This window comes from Mauremys reevesii, linkage group 8, assembly GCF_016161935.1.
Source record: "Mauremys reevesii isolate NIE-2019 linkage group 8, ASM1616193v1, whole genome shotgun sequence".
NCBI lineage: Eukaryota > Metazoa > Chordata > Testudines > Geoemydidae > Mauremys > Mauremys reevesii.
Window position 1 is genome coordinate 79,332,495 of NC_052630.1, and position 27,560 is coordinate 79,360,054.

The 27,560-nt window shown below is 44.5% G+C and overlaps 1 protein-coding gene across 5 annotated transcripts in view; it reads right to left on the reverse strand.

Moving 5' to 3' along the window:
• Nucleotides 1–230: 230 nt before the first annotated feature.
• The window catches only part of LOC120370872 (calcium-activated chloride channel regulator 1-like), a 100,611-nt gene continuing 73,281 nt past the window's right edge, over nt 231–27,560 (reverse strand). For all 5 annotated transcript variants that reach the window (XM_039486149.1, XM_039486150.1, XM_039486148.1 and 2 more), the window contains 8 exons: nt 24,955–25,179; nt 23,696–23,873; nt 22,099–22,205; nt 17,841–18,071; nt 16,996–17,266; nt 15,743–15,907; nt 4,186–4,422; nt 231–2,218 (listed from right to left, as the gene is read on the reverse strand). In XM_039486149.1, the coding sequence (XP_039342083.1) occupies nt 1,803–2,218; nt 4,186–4,422; nt 15,743–15,907; nt 16,996–17,266; nt 17,841–18,071; nt 22,099–22,205; nt 23,696–23,873; nt 24,955–25,179 (1,830 nt within the window). In that variant the 3' untranslated portion in view covers nt 231–1,802. The remainder of the gene's footprint in view (nt 2,219–4,185; nt 4,423–15,742; nt 15,908–16,995; nt 17,267–17,840; nt 18,072–22,098; nt 22,206–23,695; nt 23,874–24,954; nt 25,180–27,560) is intronic.

The window sequence follows — 27,560 nt, forward strand, 5'->3', positions numbered from 1 at the left end:
AGATCAACTCCGAGAAGTCGAACTCACCGCGTCGACCCCGCTGGTAAGTGTAGACTAGCCCTAAGTCAAATGCTCCTAGACTCCAAGGTCAATTTTTCTATCAGGAAACAGCTCAGATATATATGATTGGGCAGATCATCAGGTGAGAAATCCTCTATTCTTAGAATATTTCTCACCAAGACTAGAGATTAATTAAAAAATAAGAAGTAAAACGCAATCCCCAATTCCCATGGTCTGTTTTGTTTTATTGTTGTTATGCATAACACATGTGCATAAAGCACCCAAACCTTCTGTTTATTACACAGATATTCTACTAATCACTCTCTTCTGTCCCATTCACCTATCCCCAAGAGAAGTGAAGAAAACCACCAACATGCACCAGCCAAAACAAAAATGGGGACTTATATTGCCTTTACATTTGGAAGAGCAACTAAGAGTTCAATTCAATTTCTTACTTTCACTTCACGTCATAAAAAAACCATCTCAGAAACATAGGAATTGCATTACCCAATCAGATCCAGGGTCCACATGAACCCAGATATCCATCTCCGAAAGGGCTTGTCTTCACTAGTGATTTTCACTTAATATGTTTGTAAAAGCTAACATGGACATTCCCCAATGTTTGGTCCAGGCATAGTCCAAATGTGGTAACTACCTTGAGCTAACTGTCAGTTAATTACAGTTGTAAAAAATCTGAGTGTAGGCGTATCCATGCTGGCCAATATTTCTAAGTATAGGTCAGTGGAAGCAGCAAGAAACCCCATAACGGACAGTTATGGAATAATTTGCATATGGAAAAGTTCCTCCCTAGCCCCTGCTAGTGATTAGCTGAAGACCTGAAGCATGAGTGTTTATATACCTTATAAAATAATTTGATCCCATCTAATGTAACGATGGATGTTTTCATTATCCAAAGAATGGGTGATCCTTTCCCATTTCTGGAGTGTCACATCACAGATCATGATGTTGCAAGTTGGGCTTGCAGGAGATGGGAAAAACCAATGAAAAGTCACTTGCTGAATAGCTTTTCCTCCTAGATGCTACATGCCGTCGTTTCTGTCACATGCTGTGGTAGGTGGCATTTCTGCTACCTCGGAATTGAGTGTTTTCTCTTCTACTATTTTGCTTTTGTTCTGTCATTTAGAGTTGGAGTGTTGCATATGTGTTTGATGATTATGTCTGGTAAAAAGTGTTTTCCGTATGCTAATTTGTGGATAACATATGGCCCTGATCCTGTGAATATTTAAACACCTGCACTAGTCATAGGATGAGAGTGAGTTATACATGTACCTAAGCAGTTGCAGGCTCAGACCCAACAGCTGTATACATTTATGTTTTCTACTCATTGATTATAACTAAAAGGAATGTATGAAAACCAAAGATTACAGATCTAATTTCTTCTTCTATCTCCCGTCCCTGACTGCTAAGCAACTGGAAAACAAACTAGAAAGATTTAAAAAAAAAATAAAGCACACAATACCTAATGTTGGAGAACTCTAGCAAGATTAGAATTATAACTATACAATTAGATTGTCATTTATATGCTACACATTATACTGATGTGTCTTAGTTTACTCAGTATATACTTTTAAATTCACGATTCAGTCTACATACATGTACTGTAACATACTATACATTCATTGAAAGCAGATCAAAATACATATAAATCCAGCTCTACTTTAAAGTCAATGCACTTAACTTTCAAATCTATTACAAATTTCTTTCCTTAGGTATTTTGAAAATCACAAATAGAACAAATTAGGATAAATATGTACTGAGCTTTCATCTTACAATTAGTTTTATTACATTCTGAGCTCAAAGCCTCCGTTTCTATTTTTCTTATATAAAATACAGATAGTTATACTTACAGCTATTAATACAGGTATTACAGCCCCAATTACTATTATTGAAACATTGACACCATGATTGATAACATCAGTAGGATGCGTATCAGGCAAGGATTCCTTTGGAGGAACAAACAGAGCTGCCTGTACTACATTAGACACCTCTGAGGTCAGGGAGGCATTATCAACGGCACATATTGCAAAGTAGATTATGGTGCCATTTTCTATTGTGACATTTTCTGGTTTAAACTGAAATGATTCTTTGGTGCCAGCAGGTTTAGGTACCAGACTAGAGGTATTCACTGAAGTAGCATCCTCAAAGGTGTTTCTTAGGTCCAGAAAACTTTCACTCATTTTTATTATGTATCTGTCAGCTGGAAAAAGAGGAATACAAGAAAGAGTGTGTTAGTATGCCTATTATACTATCTGTAAATGCAAGCCCAGTACAGGATTTGTAGAACAGTTTTGTATCTTTACAAGAACTCCAATGTTACTCCATTACCATCCCTACCATTTTACCCACCCTCATTATTGGTGGGCCTGCTTAACTTGACTAACATCCATTCTCTGAAGAGCTCTGGACAGGATTCCTGTTAGCACTTATCAGTTCCACATTATATGGGTCAATAGTCTGCTGTTAACTGATGTGGGGCATTCCCTCCCTTCATGAGCACTAACCACATTATATTACCAGCACTCTTAGCTCCTGCTGGGCAGATGAGTCTTCCACATGGCAGTGCAGATAACTGCCATTAAACTGCCCCCCTCTATGCCTCCCTCCCCCACACTTCACACAAGTCTCTATGGCACTAAAATAGAAACAACTTTTGGATGAGAAATGAAAATAGGATTTCTTTCATGTGTCTCTGGTGAGTATCCAGGTCAAGTATAAGATCAAACAGTGCAAGGAGAGATCCCTGCATCCTGGTCAGCATCCCCTCTCTTAATGTGAGCAGGTTCTAAAGCATAGGCTGAGAGACAGCAAAATGCCTGCTCCATTTGCCAGCATAGTTAGTGTGTCAGGCATCTTGCTGCAAATGTGCCTGGCTTCCCACTGTCCACAGTTGTCATTTCAAGGCTGTATGGTTCTGTTCTGCTTGTGGATTTTCTAGTTCTTTGCTTGATTTGAGATCTAGTTCCTGCTCCTCCTCATCTTTTCTATCCCTTCAGAGATGGGGGTAAGGGGTAGCATAAGAGTGATCAGAAGATCTTCCTAACTGAAGTTATTCTTCCATTGCTGGCTACTCTAGCTGTGAGGCTGTTTTGTAAGTAGCCACACAGAAGAACCTAGGCCAGTGTTTTGGGGATTTAATGGAGTTGTTGCTTTGTTCCCTGGTGAGCTGGCTGGCAAGAGCTGTAGGGGTATGTAAAGATTTTAATCTGAAGCTGCTCTCTGTGTGACTGCAGACTGTCTCTCTTAACCTCTCTGGCTCGTGCTGATGTGCGCACTGTAACATAGTCTGGTTACAACATACTTAAAATATACATTATGAACAAGGCCTAACTGTGTCCCCATAAATGGACTAAAGACTTGGACTGCCCATGTTGTAACTGGGTCTACTGACTTATTTACAGTTGCAGTGAAGACAGGGGCTAAGCCTTGGAAGAGTCACTGGTGAGTGTGTTTTTGCTTTAATTTGTTTGCCTTTGTAAACTAGCTTAAGGCTGGTTGGTATGGAAGCTTTGAATTTTCTGTTGTACCAGGTTTGGGAGAACAGGCACTGACTTTTGTGTTTCTCCACTACCGCTCTGACCAGAGGCTCTGACCTCAATCCGCCTCTTCCCCTGAGATCTCACCCTTGCCCCATCTCTTGCCACCCCCACTCTGCCCTCTCCTCCAAATTCCCACTTCTTCCCCATCCTCTTCCCACTGTCCCCTGCCCCATCCCCTTCTCTTCCCAAAACCCCCTCCCCCTACTCCTGGCCACCAAACAGCTGATCGGTGGCTAGCCTTGGGGCCCTGACGAACAGCTGATTTGCAGCCAGCCCCGGGACCCCGCTGAAGTGAAGTGACTAGTGGGTGCTGAGCTCCCCCTATTTTTGCCTATGTTTGGGAGTGTTCCATGTTTCTTTAAACATTTTTAAAGCATTAAGTGGGACTAACGTGAATATCCTATTGAACAGGGAATTCATTGGTTACACTGAGTCCTGATCTACACTAGGAAATTTTACAGAAAAAGTCTAGAGAAGGTCAAGCCACAGTGATGGTCATATTTTTTTGCAGATGGGACAGACAGAGCTTTTTTCCTTGCCTCTCCTTGGCTGGCTCATCGTATGTAATTTCAGATAACTGACAATACTGCATCACTTCCAGCTGACTAAAACAAAACTTCCAACTTACCTTGTCCCTCATCCAAGTCATTCCCGGGAGCTGTCCAAAACAAGTGAATTTTATCTTCTTCAAACTGAGCCTCAAGGTCAGTAATTTTACAGGGTGGGAACACATCAGTAAATCCTCCTAATGGAACATTCTTCACTACAAAAGAACCTCCTGATGCAACTCTGTTGAAACTTCCCAGTTTTGCTTGAATTTCCTCATCACTAGGTTCAGGTCTCGGTGCATTCATTTTGATTTCACCTGCTCCCAAAAAGAAAAAAAATTGCTCACGCTATTTGAACATTACAAAACTCCAAATCATAACACGCTTTCTTTTTATCTAGCATTCCCTCTCTCTTTAATCTACTTTTTTTCTTTGGCTTATTGAAGCTCAGTGCAAAAATTAGCAAGGCTAAAAAACAAAGTGAACTTCAGGATCCTGCATCCTTGCACAAAACTAAGGCAGACCCCAAAAGCAAACCAGATTTCAAGTGCAGTTGAAAGTAGCAACAGTGCCTATTACCCGTTAGGGTATTTAAGGTTTTAAGCAGGTGTCAGTGGGACATGGTTGTGATAAGGTAGCTTCCACCCATTTCTTCCTAGGCATTGCAGGCAGCAGCAGAATTACAACCTTGTAGGAATTTCCTTACTTTTCTGGGTTTAAGTTGGACACGTTTTTATGTAGACTTTTTTCATTCAGTATAGTCTAATTTTCTGGGAATACAGAAAATGGTTTCTGTGTGTGCACACACACGTGTGCAAGAAGGAGCATATGAAATGCAAAAGCTAACATTAATCTAAAATTAAGGTTGAGAAATCAGTCACTCAAAAGTCAAGAAATTCCAAAACCTAAGTATTCTACCACCATTATATATATACACACACTCCTGTGGGAGTTCTGCATGACTGCATGCATGCATAATTAATGAGCCCCGCAGATTTTTATTTTTTTATGCAGAAAAAGCGTCTGCTGAAATGTTGCCGCTCACAGCCAGCTAAAGAAGAGAGAGCCTGCCTTCTTCACATAGCCTGTCAAGCCAGGTCAGGAAATGGGGGCTATGGGGAGACAGCCAGCCTGGGCGGGGCATGGGGGGGCTGTCAGTCAGGGGCTTATAAGGGCTAGTGGGGGAGGACAGACTGGGGCGGGGCTGAATGGGAGCGGAGCCACAGGAGGGAGGGGGGAAGGAGGTGCAGGGCCACATGGTGATGGGGGGAGGGGGTGCAGAGCTACATAGGGACAGGGGGTGGCTGGGTGGGGGCACAGACACATAGGGTTGGGGGAGGGTGTACAGGGACATATAAGGACAGGGGAGTGGCTGGGTGGGGGCACAGAGACACACGGGGACAGGGGGAGGGGTACAGAGCCACATAGGGACAGGGAGAGGGGGTGCAGGGCCACATGGGGATGGGGGGAGTAGGTGTCTGAGTGGGGGTGGAGGGACATATGGACAGGGTGTGCCTGACTGCATAGGAGAGGCTAGGGGTCAGCCAGGGTCTGCATGGGGGAAGCTCCCTAATAATCCCTCCCCACCCCCCACCCCCCAAAAAACCTTGTTCCATACTTTCCCCACCCATATCCAACAACCCTCCAGGTTCACACCCAGGCTCCTTCCCAGCAATTTACTTCCCTGTCTCTCAGCTCCTCCATTATCCCTGACTCCCCCAAGCCTTTGCACTGCTTCTGAGGGCTTAGGGAAATACAGTTCTTTATTGTAGTTTAAATGAATTTTTACTCAGAGTTCTGTATTAATATGCCTAGTAAGGAATCTACTTGTCCAAAAACATTTCCTGAATCTTTTTTGTTGTCTGTATTGTTACAGACATATTTGCTGACAGGTATTTTGAAATAAATGACCAAAAATAATTGAAACTGGTGTGATTATATTGTATTATTTTGACAAATAAAATATGTAGAGTTTTGCAAATTTTAAAATATTGTGTGCAGAATTTTCAATTTTTTGGTGCAGAATTCCCCTAGGAGTAATAATATATATATTTACCACCATATTGCACAATTTGCTGGGGGGAGGGGGAGTTGGGGGGGGGGAGAGGGTACTGGTAAAATAACGTTAAGGTGTATATTTAACAAGGAAAACAGGAATAGGAAATACTACATTGTGTGATGTAGCCAAGTGAACACTGAGGTACAAATCTTAACTGTTTGTACCTCCTGAGGGGTTTGGGTGCCTAGTATTGCAAGCTTAGAGTGTGGTTCTTACTTAGTAGAGCTGTCACTCTGTCTACCCAGAGTCAGATCTGCTGGCTTAAATGGCAAAAGGTAAGTTATTTTTTTCCCCCCAAACAAACTGTTGTTAACCAAGTTCCATTTGCAGAGCAAACTCGGTAACTAGTGCCTTCAAATTACGCCCCCAGTTACATTTGTGCAATCCCACTGAAGGCCAGAGGGTTGCATAGTTATACTGAGCATGGCATTAGGCCTGCAGACCCTGGTGACAATGCACAAGCCAGAAAGAACACAATTGATTTTCTGATCCTAGGCTAAGGCTGAAGGGCTGGGAGTTAGAACAGCCGTGTTGCTAACCTGTAACTAGAGCAAATTTGTTCCGGAGTGTTTGAGAAAACAAGTGTAGAATTTGACAATACTATTTTTATAAAGTCACTTTTCAGAATAAAACTATATTTTAATGATGAATTAACTGTTTTCATTGCACTTGATTTCTTTGGGCCTTTAGATCAAAAGAAAAATGCAAAAATAATGGAAAGATGAAAAAATATACTAAGTCACAACACACTCGTAACAAACTCATTGTAAAAGTATCATTAACTGAAGCTCCACTGATTGGGAAGGCTGAAGCAGTAAGATTTTAATAGCAGTATCCATCCCTGTGGTTTCTGGAACTGAGAATCTTTAACTCACAGATGCCTAATGGCAGTGATGAGCTGCTAAAATCTTAACAACCGGTTCCCTATAAAAAGTTCTGATTTAAGGGATGTGCCACAGTATGTATTTTTTGTACCAATAGGCTTACCATACGTCCGTATTTTCCCGGGAGGAATTTTTAAAATTTACCACCCACACAGCGATTTAAGAACCTAAAAGCCTGACATGGCCGGGAAAATACAGATGTATGTTAAGCCTACCTAAAGTTCTTTTTTAAAAAGATGGGCCTGAACTAGAAATGAGCTCCGTTTCACATGTGTGGGTCCCCGCCACTCCCTGGGGGTGTGCTAGGGTGACCAGATGTCCCAATTTTATAGGGACAGTCTCAGTTTTTGGGTCTTTTTCTTATATAGGCTCCTATTACCCCTCACCCCCGTCCCGATTTTTCACACTTGCTGTCTGGTCACCCTAGGGTGTGCACATGTGTGGGTCCCAGCTGCTCCCTGCCCCCTCTCATTGAAGCAGGTGTGCATGTGGCAGGACGGAACTGCAGGGCACCAGTGGACATGGGGCTGGCTGCAGACAGGGGCGTGGGGCAGGGCTAGGTGGAGGCAGGGAGTGTGACACGGGCTGGCTGCAACAGGAGCTGGCTGTGGGCAGGTGGTGCAGACAGGGGCTGGCTGTGGGCAGGTGGTGCAGACAGGGGCTGGCTGTGGGGAAAGCAGCTGTGGCAAGGGTCGGGGAGTGGCAGGGGCTGTGGGCAGGGGCTGACTGCGGACAGGGACTGTGGCAGGGGGCAAAGGGGGTGGCAGGGGCTGTGGCAGGGGGCAGGAGGGATGGCAGGGGCTGTGGCAGGGGAGTGGCAGGGGCGGTGGCAGGGGCAGGGATGTGGCGGGGGGGTGGCAGGGGGCAGGGGCTGTGGCAGGATGGATGGCAGGGGCTGGCTCTGGGCAGGGGGTGCAGACAGGGGCTGGCTGGGGGCAGGGGCAGAGGCTGTGGGTGGGGAGGGTGGCAGGGGGCAGCTGTGGGCAGGGGAGCAGGGGTGCAGACACTCACACATGGAGAGCGGCTGGGAGGAGGAGGTGGCTGCAGGCAGGGGCTGCGGGTTGGGGGCAGGGGTGCAATGGGGGTGGGGCAGGGGTGCAGACAGGGGCTGGCTGCAGGCAGGGGATGGAATAGGGGTGACAGGGCAGGGGTGCAGACGGGCTGGCTGCAGGCAGGGGTGCAATGGGGCGGGGTAGGGGTGTGGCAGGGGTTGGCTGCAGGCAGGGGTGCAATGGGGTGGCAGGGCAGGGGTGCAGACAGGGGCTGGCTGCAGGCAAGGGGTGCAATAGGGGTGACAGGGCAGGGGTGCAGACGGGCTGGCTGCAGGCAGGGGTGCAATGGGGGCGGGGTAGGGGTGTGGCACGGGGTTGGCTGCAGGCAGGGGTGCAATGGGGTGGCAGGGCAGGGGTGCAGACAGGGGCTGGCTGCAGGCAGGGTGCAATGGGTGGCAGGGCAGGGGTGCAGGCAGGGGCTGGCTGCAGGCAGGGGTGCAATGAGGGGGCAGGGCAGGGGGTGCAGACAGGGGCTGGCTGCAGGCAGGTGCAATGGGGGTGGCAGGGCAGGGGTGCAGGCAGGGGCTGGCTGCAGGCAGGGTGCAATGGGGTGGCAGGGCAGGGGTGCAGGCAGGGGCTGGCTGCAGGCAGGGTGCAATGGGGGTGGCAGGGCAGGGGTGCAGGCAGGGCTGGCTGCAGGCAGGGGTGCAATGGGGGTGGCGGGGCAGGGGTGCAGGCAGGGGCTGGCTGCAGGCAGGGGTGCAATGGGGGTGGCGGGGCAGGGGTGCAGGCAGGGGGCTGGCTGCAGGCAGGGGGTGCAATGGGGGGTGGCGGGGCGGGGGGTGCAGACGGGGGCTGGCTGCAGGCAGGGGGTGCAATGGGGGGTGGCGGGGCAGGGGGTGCAGACAGGGGCTGGCTGCAGGCAGGGGGTGCAATGGGGGGCAGGACAGGGGGCAGGGCAGGGTGACAGGGGCTGGCTGCAGTGTGGGGTGGCTGCAGGCAGGGAAGGCGGTGGGGGTGCAGATACACGGGGGGGAGCGGCTGGGAGCAGCCTGAGCAGCAGGACGCAGCCGGGGACCCACCAGGCAGCAGCAGGAGCCCCAGGGCCAGGGGTCCGAGGAGCAGCAGCAGCAACAGGGCCAGGAGGCAGCTCAGATGCCTCCCGTAGCGCAGCATGGCGCCCCCTGGCGGCCGGGAGGAGGAATTACACCCTTCCCAGCCAGAGCCCATCAAAGCTTCAGGGAAGCCAGTTAACAAGCGGTTCTAAAACCGCTTCTAAATTTAACAACCGGTTCCTGCGAACTGGCTCCAGCTCACCCCTGCCTAATGGAAAGACTCCTGAACAATGTGTCCAGAAAACCCAACAGAAGAACAGAAAAAGTCTCATGTAGAGGCATTAAACGGATAACTTTAAAATTTCATAACTTTGAAACTGATCCCCTGAAATCTCATTTTTAAGTCTCAATGAAACATACAAATTTAAAATTTCTAACTTCAGCTGTTTTTTTAATATGATTTTCAGTTCCAGGATCCAGGGCCGGTGCAAGGATATTTTGCGCCCTAGGTGAAACTTCCACCTTCCGCCCACCCCTCCGCTCTCTCTGGAGCATCGCTTATTATAAACTTTCAAAAATGAATACTGCTTAATATGGCATTGTTCATTATAGTACACGTTCAGCTTGAAAATTTATTAATTTCATTATTTAGACTACATATTTAATAAAAATAAATGAATAACCTGACAGGGTTGACATTGTTATTGTTTTCACTTTGCACAACATAGCATGGATCTTAAAATAAATCACATACATTATACACAATACACTGTCACTTCCTTCATTCTTTCATATCAAAATCTACTACATTTTATTCTACCTTTATAATATCCAATTATTGTTATTAATAAAATTTATAAAATTAGAGCCTTGCATGGTGTCAAGTATCAGGGAGTAGCCGTGTTAGTCAGTATCCACAAAAACAACAAGCAGTCCTCCAGCAACTACACACCACACCACAGAAACACTAACCCAGGAACTAATCCCTGTAGCAAACCTCATTGCCTACTCTGTCCCCAGATCTACTCTGGCAACACCATCAGAAGACCCAACCACATCAGCCACACCATCAGGGGCTCATTCACCTGCACGTCTACTAATGTTATATATGCCATCATGTGCCAGCAATGCCCCTCTGCCAGGTACATTGGCCAAACCGGACAGTCCCTACATAAAAGAATAAATGGACACAAATTGGACATCAGGAACGGTAACATACAAAAGCCAATAGGTGAACACTTCAGTCTCCGCTTCTGCAGGGTTGTGAGCGGGGAGGAAGTGAGTTTAAAAAAAAAAAAGGATGGCCAAAATGATGCCCCCTGGAAATGTGCCGCCCCAAGCACCTGCTTGTTTTGCTGGTGCCTAGAGCTGACCCTGCTCCTGAAGTATTGAGTTGCAACCCTTCTACATAGCAAGGTACAACCCCCTCTACATAGTAAGGTTCCGCCTCTCACCTTGTACATGTTGGTTCAAACAAAACAACTCTATCCATCATATTGGCCCTGTCATTGGGATGGGTCAGCCTGTTCCTCGTTATCTGTGTGGAATGTACAAGTATACAAATGGGCTGATAGCTGGTGCCCAGTACCTTTTAGGTATGTTTCTTTGTGCAGCATCAGCCCTTTCCTTGCCAGCTTCTGTGAGCAGGGCCTGCCTCTGGCTCACAGCTTAATTTTGCTTTATGTTAGCAAAGTCTTGACCATTACCTTAGTTCAGGCCTTGGGCCTTATACCGGGCCTCTGATACCAAGGGTTTATGTTTCAGGGCCTCATCTTACCACACGGGTCAGTGAGGGATTGGGTTTGGCTGGGGAGGGGAAGGGAAGCAAACCGGGGTTGGTCACTGGGAGGATCGGGTTTGGCTGGGGAGTGGAAAGGAAGCAGACCAGGTTGGGTCAGTGACGGTGATGGTTCGAGTTTGGCCAGGAATTGGGTTTGATAGGGAAGGGAAGCAGACTGGGTTCGGTCAGTGGGGGATTGGGTTTGGCTGGGAAGCGGAAGGGAAGCAGACCGGGTTGAGTCAGTGGGGTATCGGGTTAGGTGGGGAAGGGAAGCAGACTGGGTTTGGTCAGTGAGGGTTCGGGTTTGGCTGGGGAGTGCAAGGGGAGCAGAACAGTTTCAGTCACTGGGAGGATCGGGTTTGGCTCGGGAGGGGAAGAGAAGGAGACCGGATTCGATCAGTGATGGTTCGAGTTTGACTGGGAGGAGGAGGAAGCAGACTGGGTTCAGGTCAGTGAGGGATCAGGTTAGGTGGAGAAGGGAAGCAGACTGGGTTAAATCTGAGAGGGAATCGGGTTGATAGGGAAGGGAAGCAGATCGGGTTCGGTCAGTGAGGGATTGGGTTTGGCTGGGGCGTGCAAGGGGAGCAGACCGGGTTTGGGTGTGGAGGGGGGAGAGGGCACAATCTGGGTTTGGCCGGGGAGCTGCAGGCAGGGTAGGATTCAAAGAGCCGCAAGGTGAAATGGGCGCTCTCCTCTCCAGTCCCTGGCATGCAGCAGCGGGCCAAGTGCAATTGCAACAGGGCAATGGGAGCGTGTTGCTTGCTTTGCCTTCATGAGTCCATCCTGCGCCCAGGCTGGGAAGTTGAATGCCAGGCTCTCGCTCCGGCACGGGGGTGTGGGGCAGGCAGGACTGTGAGGCAGAGAGTGCGCTGCCATCGCACCAAAGCAGGGTTGGGAGGGCAGAAAGCTGGGGTGCAGGGAGGTGGGTTAAAGTGGCTTAGCTGCCCTTCAACGCAAGAGAGCCCGCAGAGCTGCCAGCTTCGGCGTCCCTCCCTTCTCTCCCCAGGGAGCAGCAGAGCCTCTGCCTGCAAATCCTGCAGCCCACTCTCCGAGCATGCCATGCAAGCCGGCCCTGGCCTGCACTGCACCGACAGCACAGCTCAGCCCCAGCAGGGGTCCTACACTTCCCATCCCAAGGTGCTCCACTCTCCTTATGGCTGCTGTGCAATCTACAAGACAAAGGAGCTATTACTGTGTAAATGTACCTATCAACACAGTATCAGAGGGGTAGCCGTGTTATATCAACACAGCAATCAAATCAAAGGACTTCGCTGACTTTCTAAAGGCAGGAGAGCAATTCATTGGGAGTGTGAGTCTTATCAGGAGACCAAAGCCCTGAGGTAAGTGGGGAAATGGGATACCGGAAGGAAGCAGGAGCAGGAGAGCGCAAGAGGGGAGGACTCCTGTCTCAGACCGAGAAAGTGGGACAATCAGCGAGTTATCTTAAGTGCCTATACACAAATGCAAGAAGCCTGCGAAACAAGCAGGGAGACTGGAAGTCCTGGCAAAGTCAAGGAACTATGTGCCGCACAGTGCTGCGCGCGAGCTCGCTCCAGCAGCAGCGCTTTGAGAGAGGTGTGTCGAGGCGCGCCGCTGAGAGAGGTCTCCCCAGCTGTCGTACTCCACCTCCCTATGGGTACAGGGGCTGCTGGGCACACACTGGCTTTGCAGTGTCGCGCAACTTGCAGCGCTGATGATGTGATTGGAATAACAGAGACTTGGTGGGATAACTCACATGACTGGAGTACTGTCATGGATGGATATAAACTGTTCAGGAAGGACAGGCAGGGCAGAAAAGGTAGGGGAGTTGCATTGTATATAAGAGAGCAGTATGACTGCACAGAGCTCCGGTATGAAACTGCAGAAAAACCTGAGAGTCTCTGGATTAAGTTTAGAAGTGTGAGCAACAAGAGTGGTGTCGTGGTGGGAGTCTGCTATAGACCACCAGACTAGGGGGATGAGGTGGACAAGGCTTTCTTCCGGCAACTAGCAGAAGTTACTACATCACAGGCCCTGGTTCTCATGGGAGACTTTAATTACCCTGATATCTGCTGGGAGAGCAATACAGTGGTGCACAGACAATCCAGGAAGTTTTTGGAAAGTGTGGGGGGCAATGTCCTGGTCCAAGTGCTGGAGGAACCAATTAGGGGCAGAGCTCTTCTTGACCTGCTGCTCACAAACAAGGAAGAATTAGTAGGAAAAGCAAAAGTGGATGGGAATCTGGGAGGCAGTGACCATGAGATGGTTGAGTTCAGAATCCTGACACAAGGAAGAAAGGAGAGCAGCAGAATACAGACCCTGGACTTCAGAAAAGCAGACTGACTCCCTCAGGGAGTTGATGGGCAGGATACCCTGGGAAAATAACATGAGGGGGAAAGGAGTCCAGGAGAGCTGGCTGTATTTTAAAGAATCTTTATTGAGGTTGCAGGAAAAAACCGGATGTGTAGGAAGAATAGTAAATATGGCAGGTGACCAGCTTGGCTTAACAGTGAAATCCTTGCTGATCTTAAATGCAAAAAAGAAGCTTACAAGAAGAAGATTGGACAAATGACCAGAGAGGAGTATAAAAATATTGCTCAGGCATGCAGGAGTGAAATCAGGAAGGCCAAATCACACTTGGAGTTGCAGCTAGCAAGAGATGTTAAGAGTAACAAGAAGGGTTTCTTCAGGTATGTCAGATATGTTAGCAACAAGAAGAAAGTCAAGGAAAGTGTGGGCCCCTTAATGAATGAGAGAGGCAACCTAGTGATAGAGGATGTGAAAAAAGCTAATGTACTCAATTATTTTTTTGCCTCTGTCTTCACAAACAAGGTCAGCTCCCAGACTGCTGCACTGGGCAGCACAATATGGGGAGAAGGTGACCAGACCTCTGTGGAGAAAGAAGTGGTTCGGGACTATTTAGAAAAACTGGACGAGCACAAGTCCATGGGGCCGGATGCGCTGCATCCAAGGGTGCTAAAGGAGTTGGCGGATGTGATTGCAGAGCCATTGGCCATTATCTTTGAAAACTCATGGTGAACGGGGGAGGTCCCGGATGACTAGAAAAAGGCTACTGTAGTGCCCATCTTTAAAAAAGGGAAGAAGGAGGATCCGGGAAACTACAGGCCAGTCAGCCTCACCTCATTTCCTGGAAAAATCATGGAGCAGTTCCTCAATGAATCAATTTTGAAGCACTTAGAGGAGAGGAAAGTGATCAGGAACAGTCAGCATGGATTCACCAAGGGCAAGTCATGCCTGACTAACCTAATTGCCTTCTATGAGGAGATAACTGGGTCTGTGGATGAGGGGAAAGCTGTGGATGTTATTCCTTGACTTTAGCAAAGCTTTTGATATGGTCTCCCACAGTATTCTTGCCAGCAAGTTAAAGAAGTGTGGGCTGGATGATTGGACTATAAGGTGGATAGAAAGCTGGCTAGATTGTCGGGCTCAACGGGTAGTGATCAACGGCTCCATGTCAGGTTGGCAGCCGGTTTCAAGTGGAGTGCCCCAAGGGTTGGTCTTGGGTCTGGTTTTGTTCAATATCTTCATTAATGATCTGGAGGATGGCATGGACTGCACTCTCAGCAAGTTTGCAGATGACACTAAATTGGGAGGAGTGGTAGATATGCTGGAGGGTAGGGATAGCATACAGAGGGACCTAGACAAATTAGAGGACTGGGCCAAAAGAAACCTGATGAGGTTCAACAAGGAGAAGTGCAGAGTCCTGCACTTAGGATGGAAGAATCCCATTCACTGTTATAGACTAGGGACCGAATGGCTAGGAAGCAATTCTGCGGAAAAGGACCTAGGGGTTACAGTGGCCGAGAAGCTGGATATGAGTCGATAGTGTGCCCTTGTTGCCAAGAAGGCTAATGCCATTTTGGGCTGTATAAGTAGGGGCATTGCCAGCAGATCGAGGGATGTGATCATTCCCCTCTATTCAACATTGGTGAGGCCTCATCTGGAGTAACATTGTGTCCAGTTTTGGGCCCCACACTACAAGAAGGATGTGGAAAAATTGGAAAGAGTCCAGTGGAGGGCAACAAAAATGATTAGGGGGGTGGAGCACATAACTTATGAGGAGAGGCTGAGGGAACTGGGATTGTTTAGTCTGCAGAAGAGAAGAATGAGGGGGGATTTGATAGCTGCTTTCAACTACCTGAAAGGGGGTTCCAAAGAGGATGGGATCTAGACTGTTCTCAATGGTACCCGATGACAGAACAAGGAGTAATGGTCTCAAGTTGCAGTGGGGGAGGTTTAGGTTGGATATTAGGAAAAACTTTTTCACTCAGAGAGTGGTGAAGCACTGGAATGGGTTACCTAGGGAGGTGGTGGAATCTCCTTCCTTAGAGGTTATTAAGGTCAGGCTTGACAAAGCCCTGGCTGGGATGATTTAGTTAGGAATTGGTCCTGCTTTGAGCAGGGGGTTGAACTAGATGACCTCCTGAGGTCCCTTCCAACCCTGATATTCTATGATTCTATGATCATATACATCTTCTCTCCCTACAGTCTGCAATCTGCAGCCAGCGTCTTGATTGGTGGCAGTGCCCCCAAATCTTGGCACCTTAGGTGGCTGCCTAGTCTGCCTAGTGGTTGCACTGGTCCCGCCAGGATCTCTGGCAACTCCCACGTGTTCCAAAGAGCACTTAATTATTATACTATATAATATATAAAAAATGTGGTACTATACCCAGTGCTCATATATAGCAAAAATACTGTGGTTCCAGCTACTGTTTTCTAAAAGTATAAACAATAGTGGCAAAGATACATGTAACAAATGTTAAGGTTAAAAAGCTTTTTGTGAAGTTAAATGATCTCCCATTCATCTATATTTTTACACACGCAGAGAGAGAGAGAGAAAATTTTCTACTTCATTAATGTTCCTTACCATTTTCTATGTAGCCGGGAACATACAAGGCTCGGCTCTGCCTGCGGCCAAGTCTGACAGTCTGATTTCTCCCCTGGATACGCACTTTTAAGTTGTATCTACCGTTTCCCTTGAAAGATGTAAAGTACTTTGAATAGATTCCATCATTCTTCATAATATCAGCCCCTAGACATACAAATAGTAATAATTAACTATCCAGACAAAGTACCTTTGTTAAGCAAGGGCATTTTTTGCTGTTCAGTTCATAAACACTGAGCACCTACTCCTTCTTCTATTGAAATCAATAAGAGCTTTGATACAGACTTAGGTGAAAACAGGATCGGTCCCATTGTGGTGACATGAGCTCTTTACATATTTAACTGGAGATAACAATGTAGCATTAAAACACGTTACTGTGTATTTACTGTTGTTTCCAATAGTAACCAATAGGCCAGTAGTTCTCAACTGCTTCTTAGTAGTTCTCCATAGTGGTCTGATCTGTGGAGCCCTTCTTGGTGGTCGGCAGACTAAACTACTTTGAGATTGAAGCAATGCTGGAATGTGGGGAGGAGAGAGTCTACAGTTTGTGTGACATGGTTCAGATAATGGAGAAGTTGGAGAACAATAGAACTGTGCATTTGAATCACATCACCTCTGTGGGCACAGTAGATTGGAAAAGGAGAATAATAATCTATGTAATTCATACTTTTGAAGGAGATATTTTTAACCTAGCTATACTGCCTATATAGCCTGTGACAAACTATAGAAACAGACTCTTGCTCTCCTGTTCTGCCACCTGCATCCCCTCTGCAGGGCAGACCATCATGTAAAATATACATAAGTTCAAACAATGAATATGGTTGAATCAGACCTACAAGGCAATGGACCCCTTTCTGTCCCTGTGCTGGCTATTTGCTTCAGAGGTAAGAGCACAGGAGAGGGAGAAGGCTTTGCACAACCATGACGCTCCCTTCTTCTTGGGCACAGTTTTTCTCTCTCCTCCTTCCTAATACACCCAACAGTGTAAGTGCACCAGCATGTCAGGGCACACATGCTGCACCAATTTAGACCCAGTGCAGTTTACTCTCATCCTGAAGCAGTGGAGGAGACCAGAGTTACCATCTCCCTCCACTTGCTGCCCCTTGTTCTGTGCTCATGGCATATGCATGACTGAACCCTTAGTGATAAGTTTGGAAGCAGAGTGCAGAGACATTCTAAAATACATATCACAAAATGGGTAGACAAAAATGTAAGGAAAGTAATAATCAGATTACCAGAACCATCATCAAGGAGTTTGAGCTCCACTGCAGATCCAGTCTCTTGTTCAACAGTGGCCATCACGGTAGCACCAAGAACAGGCAAAAATCCTTGACTAACTTCTGCATAAATCACCATTGGATTAGGGAAGTTGTTTGTATCCTTATTCATGTGGGCTTTTACAGTCACTGGACGCACATCCATAGATGCTGCTCGAGAGGTTACTATCATTGATATGACCTGAGATTCTGTCTGGTTATTTTGAATCATATATAACCAATTCCCCACCTGCAAGTCAAATATATGGACTATAAAAATATAATATAAGACTTCATTAGTCTAAGGGCAGCTTTGTGTTTCCCTTAGTTAATTATTATCTTAGTTCAGGGGAGATTTTCCAAGGCACAAAGGGCAGTTAGGGTATTGCTAGAGGACCAGAGCTGAGGTAATTTGGGTACCTTACTTATGATTCTTCGTGCTCTCAAATGTTTGGTTTCTTTTAAATTTAACCTTATGTCTGAATTTGCTCAGTTTTAGTAGTGGATGTTTGAGAATTATCACATTCTTGGAAGGACTGGAACCCGTATATTATAGATACGTACTCTCACCCTTAACTTCCCCTGAATTCAGTGTTTTGTCTGGCAGTCTTGTATACTTGGGATGTGTGTAGAGCATAATAAAAAATTAGGAACAGCACAAATGACAGTTAGATACCCAACTTCCATTGCAAGTCAGTGGAGTTACACCAAGGATAAAATTGGTTCATTAGGAATATGTGTTTATAACTTCTAAAATGAGACGGTGCATTTTAGTCTATGAAATGTTAACATGTCTGGATAATAAAACAAAGTTTAGTCTTTACCTCTGCAGTGCCGGCTATCTTCAGTCGAGCTGTTCGGAGGTTTAGATTACTAAATGTGAAGTTTGACATTCTATATTCTTTTTCTTTGGGGTCCCGCAGTAAAATGTCTGGTGGAGATGTGCTTTGATTCCATGTAACTACAAAGAAGGTGTCTTTTCCCACAGTGAAATCTACAATCACTGTACCATTCATCCACTGCTTCAATGTGACACTCCGAGCTGTACTTTCAAGCTATTAGACAATAAAATATGATTTATGGCTAGTTAGCAGATAAACAGTTAAAATACCAGTAATTTCAGAAAAAACAGCAAAGAGTCCTGTGGCACCTTATAGACTAACAGACGTATTGGAACATGATCATGCATCTGATGAAGTGGGTATTCACCCATGAAAGCTCATGCTCCAATACGTCTGTTAGTCTATAAGGTGCCACAGGACTCTTTGCTGCTTTTACAGATCCAGACTAACATGGCTACCCCTCTGATACTTAGTAATTTCAGAGTGGTTCATTTTCGTCTTAAAGGGGAGAACAAATCCATGTTCTTCAGAATGCACCTTGACTGGCTGGTGGACAACTGGCCCATTGCTGGAAGAGGGGACAGAGGAGGATTAAAGCTGGCACCACCCTGAGCAGGTCTCTGCTGTTCTGTGCAGAGCTCAGGGTTGTGCAAAGGAGGCACCGTGCCTCCACACCTGGGGAACTAGCCGGAGGGCGAGGGCCATGTGGACTAGCCATTGCAGGGAGTGGAATGATGAAGCCCTGAGCAAATTTCCTGTAATGCCCATTTGCAGAGTACAATTGCTTAAGAATGTGAAAATATAGTAACCAAGGGTCTCCTTCCACTGCTCTTTGTGGTCTATCCACCTAGCTATCAAATGCCGTCTGTGCAGGAGATTAGTGCTACATTTCCTCCCCAGCTCTCAGCCTGTTTCCAGAAGGACAGCACAATGAGAGAGAAGAGAAACAAGATTTCCTTTACCAACATTGGTGTTGCACATGTGAGCCACCAGAATTTACAGATAAGCTACCAATAGGAGTTTTATAGTGGCCCATTGGACTACCAGGCTGCAAGTAGATTTGCTCACTTCTGTTTTATGGATTAGAAAAACTACAATTAGAAAAGTACTTTCTGTTTAGAATAAAAATGAGAAACTAGATACGGAAACATTATTTCAAAGAGCATCTGGATGGACATTTGAGAGTCAGGTGTTCAGATGGTACTCTAGTGATGAGATTGATGATCTAAGTGCTTAGAAAGTGAGATCAATTGTCTTTTAATAGCAGCTGTTAATAGCCCAGAAAATAAAAGGAAACAAAATGTTTCCTTTCTCCTGAATAGATGTGATAGTGGAGCTACAAAAACAGGAAACCCAATAATAATGGGGGATTTCAGCTATCCCCATATTGACTGGGAATGTGTCACCTCAGGATGGGATGCAAATATAAAATTTCTAGATATCATTAATGATTTCTTTATGTAGCAGCTAGTCCAGGAACCCACAAAGGGAGATGCATGCCTTTAATTAGTCCTATGTGGTTCGCAGGATCTGGTCGAAGAGGTGACTATAGCTGAACCGCCTGGCAATAGCACCAACACTGTAATTAAATTTAACATTCTTGTAGTGGGGAAAATACCAAAGATACCCACCACAGGAACATTTAATTTTGAAAATGGGAACTAAACAAAAATGAGGAGGTTAAATGGAAATTAAAAGGAACAGTCAGAGGAGTGAAATGCCTTCAAATTGCATGCAAACTTAAAAAACACTAAGACAGAGGCTCAAAAGATGTGTATACCTCAAATAAAAAAATGCTGTTAGTTTTTGTCTCTCTTGCTAGGTGCTGTTCACACTCTTTTTTGGCTTTCCTAATTATACTTTGTGGCCTATATAATAACACACATCTGTTAGTATAAGGTAAGGTGCCACATTTTGCTGCTCTAATTATACTTCTGCACTTGATTTGGAAGAGTTTGCTGTGTTCTATTTTCCTCACTAGGATTTGACTTCCAATTTTTAGAACATGTCTTTTTGTTTCTAACCACATCTGTTTCCTCTGCTGTTTAGTCATGATGGCTCTGTTTGGTCTTCTTGCTGTTTTGTTTGAGTACATCAGATGCGGGAAGCCTGCCAAACAATCAATGAAGCCATTGGATGATCAAAGTGCTAAAGGAGCACTCAAGCAAAACAAGACCTTTGTGGAGAAGATAAATGAATTATTTGCATCAATCTTCACTGCAGAGGATGTGAGGGAGGTTCCCACACATGAGTCATTCTTTTTAGGTGACAAATTTGAGGAAGTATCGCAGACTGAGGTGCCAGTGTAGGAGTTTTTGGAACAAATAGATAAATTGAACAGTAATAAGTCACCGGGACCAGATGGTATTCACCCAAGAGTTCTTAAGGAACTCAAATATGAAATTGCAGAACTACTAACTGTGGTATGTAACCTATTGCTTAAATCAGCCTCTGTACCATATGACTGGTGGATAGCTAATGTAATGCTAAGTTTTTGAAAAAGCTCCAGAGGCGATCCTGGCAATTACAGGGCAGTAAGCCTAACTCCAGTACCAGGCAAATTGGTTGAAACTAGTAAAGATTAGAATTATCGGACTAATAGATGAATGTGATATGTTGGGCAAGAGTCAATATGGCTTCTGTAAAGGGGAACCACATCTCACCAGTCTACTGTATTAGTATTCTTTTAGGAGGTCAACAAATGTGGACAAGAGTGATCCAGTGCCCATACTGTATGAGGACTTTCAGAAAGCCTTAGACAAGGTCCCTCACTAAAGGCTCCTAAGCAAAGTAAGCAGTGATGGGATAAGAAGGAAGCTCCTCTCCTGGATCAGAAATTGGTTAAAAGACAGGAAACAAAGGGTAGGAATAAATAGTGAGTTTTCATAATGGAGAGAGGTAAATAGCAGGGTTCCCCAGGGATCTGTACTAGACTAGTGCTGTTCAACTTATTCATAAGTGATCTGGAAAAGGGGGCAAAACAGGGAGGTGGCAAAGTTTACAGATGATACAAAGCTGACTGCAAAGAGTTACAAAGGGATCTCACAAAATTGAGTGATTGAGCAACAAAATGGCAGATGAAATTCAGTGCTGATAAATGCAAAGTAATGCACATTGTAAAAGAAAACCCCAACAATACATACAAAATGATGGGGTCTAAATTAGCTGTTACCACTCAAGATCTTGGAATCATTGTGAATAGTTCTCCGAAAACATCCACTCAATGTGCAGCAGCAGTCAAAAAAGTGAACAGAATGTTAGGAACCACTAGGAAAGGGATAGATAATAAGAAAGTAAATATCATAATGCTGCTATATAAATCCATGATATGCCCACACCTTGAACACTGTGTGAAGTTCTGGTAGCCCCATCTCAAAAAAAACCAAACAACCCTCTGACTGCCAGAAGCTGGGAATGAAGGACAGGCAATGAATCAGTTGATAAATTGCCCTGTTCTATTCATTCCCTCTGAAGCATCTGGCACCCGCCACTGTTGGAAGACAGGTTACTGAGCTAGATGGACCATTGGTCTGACCCAGTATGGCCATTCTTGAGTTCTTGTCAAGACCACTATACAATTGCAGAGAAGCTAAGTAGTCCATTACCAAACCTATATTAGTTGCTGTGCATGATTCAGATAAAGTGCAAAAGTGGGTCCATAGCAGAGATTTAACAAAGTGAGGGATTTAACAAAGTTAAGTTATAGATAGCACAATCCAAGAGCTGTTGTAGAAATAGGAGGAGGGGATAAATCAGTACTACTAGCCTCAATTATTTTGAAGAAATCATCGCTGAGTTGAAATAGATCATGAGAAGTGTCAGGAAAGCTGGGAATGAAAAAGTTACCTACTGTGTAGAAGAGAAGCAGTTGAGATAGATTCCTCATTATTGATAACGTTAATATAGTAACAAGATCACTTATTTACAGCATTCTACACAGGAGTGACCACACATACTATGGTATTTCTGCCTACCTCTAGCTATATAAGTCCCTTTGCATAGCTTATTGTGAGAAATTTTAATTTTCTTTGTTTCATTATCTGTTTCATTTTATTGTTAATAACAGAGCACACACACACACACACACACAAATCCCACTGCCATTTCCAAATATCAGTTTATATTTTAAGATCAGTCACTGGCAGTGCAATAGTTAAGATTACAGACTACTACAATTACTCTTAATTGATCAGTAACTGATTATTAATGTGAAAGAACAAACAAAATTTGAAACTCAGACCTGAATAGACTGTCCAAAAATATTTCCACTTCTGGATGAAATTCCACAGAATGCATCAATTAGGGCATTGGAATCAACTGTATCTGTGGCATAAAACTTGCTGCCTCCTGAAATGTGATTGGTAAAATAATCAGAATAGGCATTTACTGTAAAACAGTAGATTTTTGTTATGTGCTGTATGCTAGTTTGGCTGTTGCTATAGAGCACAGTGTTAACCTGATAAAGGAACAAAATTTAATTTATTATCCTTTATTCATGGGGCAGTGCAGGGAGGAACTGCTGGGTGGTGGAGAATCAATTAATACAAACACCCAGAAAGTTCCTGCAGAAAGCAAGTCTGACCTGGGAAATGATCCCATCTGTTCACATTTTAACTCCACCTAACTCGGTCTGACTAAGAATTGTCATCTGTAGCACTTCATCAAGTACAATGCTCACTCATTGGCTGTTCTTGGTAAGTCTGGACTCTGAGCCATGGACCTGTAAAGTGCAATTCCACTCTGAAAAAGACCTCTGTAAAAATGACATGGTGGAATTCCAAGATTATTGCTTCTCGGTGACTCAGATCAAATCTACTTAGTTTACAAATATAATGTTGGGCCTCTTTCATATGTGCTGAGCCCCCATAATGCCAATGGGAACTTCTGGTGCTCAGTGTCTTTGGAAATCTGGCCATTTATTTCAAACAGTGAGTCCTGCCCGCTGAGACTGGGCTCTGAAAGACCAGCTGGGTTCTTTCTGGCTCACAAATCAGTCACTTAACACTAAAGATTCTGTGATCAGAACTTAGTGAACTATTCTGTTATAATACACAAACCAGAACAGAATTCAGGTTGTTCTCTCACAGCCATGTTGGCTGTACAATGCTAACAAGAGTAAAAAGCAGTAGGATCTTTAAGTCCCTGAAGCAAGCAGATGTGACTCTGAATACACAAAAGGAGCATCTCTGTTGACTAAGAAGGTGCAATTTATACATAGTCACTATTCAGAGTAAAGCTACATTGTAAATCAACACATGGAATTCCCATGGTAGTTGTCCTGTACTGCAGCATCACCCAGCACCCATCTGGCTTTCCTTAAAATGGCTGAAGTTAAAAGTAACAGTGCAGCTCCAACTCAAAGCAGAGCTGACTGAGCCTCCTAGTTGCAAGTACAGAGACTGTGGTTGCTGACTCCTCAGCTAGAGCCCCCCAGCTGTGACTGTTTGTGAGTTGGTCATTGTTTAACTATTTAGGACACTAATAGGTTTGCATATCACTGCTGTGTAAACATCAGAAAGAAAATGTTAATCATTTAAACACGAGCTTATCTTTTTGTTTAGAGGAACATCCCCCAGTAATATAATTATCAAACCTCGCTATTAAGCAGGGTGTTATCAGGATACAGTTTTTTTAAAGCAAGAACAGATAAAGATAAACAATTGCTCCCAATATTATTGTGTTTATTTAGGTGAAAAAAAGCATTCTGTAAATAGGACTGGAATTAGGTGACTAAGTTTACTTTCTTTTCATATTGCAAGCTGTAAGCCACTCTAGTTTTACATTTCATGCTTCAAGTATGCAAGTCAAAAGCAGGGTTAGTTTAGAAAGTTACTCACCTGTCATATTTGAAAATTGTTCTAGTTCTGGATCAGCATTTGGCCCCAAGGCAATGATGTGAATGATCGATCCACTGTTTTTCACCTCCGTAAGGCAACTGCTCATACCCCTATCCTCTCCATCTGTCAGCAGTACAATTTCAGAACCATCGAGATGAGAGTAATTTTGTTTAATCACCTGAATTGAGAAGAAAATTTCAGGTATTAGCAATAGGACTTTATTGTAAATGTTAACTGCTCTAACACAGGCAGTGTCTACATCAAGAGAAATTCTTAAAGTGCAAGTGTAAGGCAAAATCTTTTCCTCACAAGTGTGAATTGTGCTGGTGTAGGTGCTGCGTCATGTGGCAAGAGTTGAATTGAAAGTGTCTGAATTACACTGCCTGTACAGGGCAGGATGGTTCAGGGGAGAGGTGTCTAGCACACTCCTTACAGCATTCCAAGTAGTAGTAATGGGTGTCCGCCGGCCCCCACTCCAGGTCCTGCTGCCAATGACAGCATATGCACAGGGCATGTGGAAGCCTGTCCATGCCCATTCTGGAAAGTGACTTGAGAAATCATGTAGTATGAAGGTGCCATTTTACATAAACCCTTTTCAGAATAAAACCATGCTTAAACCAATGTTAAAATAAACAAAATTTGGATTTTCTATATGAGAAGTCATATGATTTAGTAGGTCTCTGTGAAGCAGCTTAGAAAGGGCAGGAGTTATATGGCACCTTATAGACTAACAGCAGTTTTGCAGCATGATGTTTCGTGGGTGAATGATCACTTCTCTTGATTTATCTTGCAAGAAACAAAACGTCTGTTAGTCTATAAGGTGCCACAGGACTCTTTGCTGCTTCTATATGATTTAGATCCTCTGCACAATGCCTTGAGATTCCGGCAAAGCATTCTTGTAAGATTTTTTCAAAGCAATCTTAATTTTTTTGCTAGTAGAAACAAAGCAGGGCCTTGTTAATTTCTTAGGCCCTGAACCTGCTCCTATTGAACTTACTTGATTGAGCTTCCTAAGTCTCTCACTATAAAACAAATTTTCCAAACGTTTAATTGTTCTTGTAGCTCTATTCTGAACCCCTTCCAGTTTCTCTAACATCCTCTTTGAAATGTGGCCACCAGAACCAGAGACAGTATTCCAGTAGTGATCTCAGTACTGCTGTACATAGAGGTGATATCACCTTCCTACTCACTATTCTCCTCCTAGTTCCATTTCATTATCACTGCATTCCAAGATACATTCCCCCCAAGTTCTCCTTCACCTCAAATCCTTTGCGCACTCCTTCACAGATGTTAGTTGCTCCGTCAGCTGATGTAGGCAGGCATTTGATAAGATTCTGGCGTACATCCTCACTGACTATTTGTCGTAGATGACATATAATTTGTGCTGTAGAATGGAATGTGACAATTCCAACCCAGGAACCCTTTTCGATAATCTGTAGCAGGAATATCTCTGCAGCTTGGTAGAGACGATTAATGCGGTCATACTGCAGGTGAAGAAAGGGACGTACTTAGAACTATCAAGGCTTTTCAAGAGAGATAGCAAAAAGCAAGAATACAGCAATTACTAATGTTGTTCAGTTTGTACTGATAAATGGGAATGTACCTGTCATACAGTAGATGAGAGATTTCGGGGGAAAATATGGAAAATTAGACAAATACCCAATATCTGGTGTGACAGACCCAGACCAGTGGGATACAGGAGTCTAGTAGAGGGCAAATATACTGGTCACTGGATGAGTAGTTTTCTGTTCCCTGAGTGACCAGAGCAGAGGCTGCACTAGAGTAATCAGGAACCTGCTAGAACCAATTAAGACAGGCAAGATAATTAAGACACCTGGAGCCAATTAAGAAACTGCTAGAATCAATTGGGACAGGCTAGCAAATCAGAGCACCTGAGTTTAAAAAGTACCTCACTTCAGTTTGGGAGCAAGAGGCACGAGGAGCTGAGAGTGAGAAGACATATTGCTGGAAGACTGAGGAGTACAAGCATTATCAGGTGCCAGGAGAAAGGTCCTGTGGTGAGGATAAAGAAGGTGTTGGGAGGAGGCCACGGGGAAGTAGCCTAGGGAGTTGTAGCTGTCACTCAGCTGTACCAGGAGGCACTCTAGACAGCTGTAGTCCACAGGGCCCTGGGCTAGAACCCAGAGTAGAGGGTGGGCCTGGGCTACCCCCAAACCTCTCAACTCCTGATCAGATACAGGAGGAATTGACCTGGACTGTGGCTTCTACCAGAGGGGAAGGTCTCTGGGCTGTTTCCCGACCCACATGGTGAATCTGTGAGGTGAGGAAATCTGCCAATAAGCGCAGGACCCACCAAGGTAGAGGAGGAACTTTGTCACACTGGGTAACCCAAACTACCTTACATATCATCCCCAGACATATTCTTTCCAGACCAGTGGAGATGTGTACTTTGTTCTGCTATCATGGAAGGGTATCTTCATATTGAAACATCCAGTAGATATATAACAGTGTCAGCCAAACAGCAATGTGGTGATATTCCTCACAAATAAGGTTTTCTCTTTCACATAATTTGTTTAGGTAAAATGGCTGCAGCCTCAGGAACAGTATCCAATCTACCTATGCTTTAGGATAGCCCCTCTATTTCACAGGTTCCTGGTACTTTGAAAATTTGGTCATTACAGTGAAAGGATTTATTTTAAATGTAAATATTTGAACAGATTGCTGAAAACCAGCTGAGAAAGTTGACCCTTGGAAGTTTTCCTTTCTCTATAAAACTAGCTGTCATTGTTCTTGATCTAGTTAAGGATTCTCTTCCTCTCCTGTATTAAGATTAAGGGATGGGCTGATTTATATCTTTTAGCTCTTTAAATCTAGTACTTGTTTGCCTCTCAATAGCTTTGGGTTGAATTTGATGCTAATGACAGTAAAATGCTCATAGTACTAGTCTACATAAGCTTTTCCAATCTGAAATCTCTCCAGAAGAAGGAATGCCAGCTGTATCAAAACATTTGCTTGTGAGTTGGGGATGGATAATTATTAGAGAACACCACCTTCATTTTCACTTGTGATCTAGAATTTGAAGTATTATCTCTAGGTTGGTGCAGTTACATCCTGTGCCAGTCTCAGTCCCTAGCTGGGTGATTTCATAGCATGTGTCATGCATGACAAACATTTATCACATCATAACTTCACTAGATAATTTGGGAAAATTGTCAATCTTTGTTGATCAGTCCCAGGAATGGACTTGTATGGTGTGGCATGGCAGGAATAAATTGTGTTGGCAGAGCAGTATAGGGGAAGCTTACACAGGGTATAACTGCCCTGGACCTGCTTTCAGACAGTGTTTAGTACTTTACTTTCAAGAGCACTGAATTCCATTCTGCTCAACTTTAGCTCATCACAAAATGCACCACTTATTTGAGATCCTTATCTTTCTTTGTCACAAAGAAAATGAAATTATGATTTGGTATTGAGAAATACTGAATTACAAAACTGAAAGCATATAAAACATTATATAGTAACCTGTAGGCCACAGAAATACATAATATATTCCATTTTAAGCATCTTCCTGTACGTTTTCACTGAATTCATTATTGTGAGTTTGTGTCAAATATTTTAAGAAACACTCACAACCTGTTTAAGCCCCATAAATTATCTTTCTGAGAAAGAAGATGGATACCATACACCATCCTTTACAAATTCCATACCATAAGCCTAAGATCAAAACTTCATCATTTGTCTCCTCAGTGGAGTTGTGTTGATTGTTGAACTGAAGACCTACAATGTTTGTATTTTAAAGAAAGCGATAGTAAAACCCTTATTTATATTATATAATAATATATATGGAGCACATGATAGTGTGATATAGCATGAACTGGGGATTCTAACGTTATTCCTTGATGAT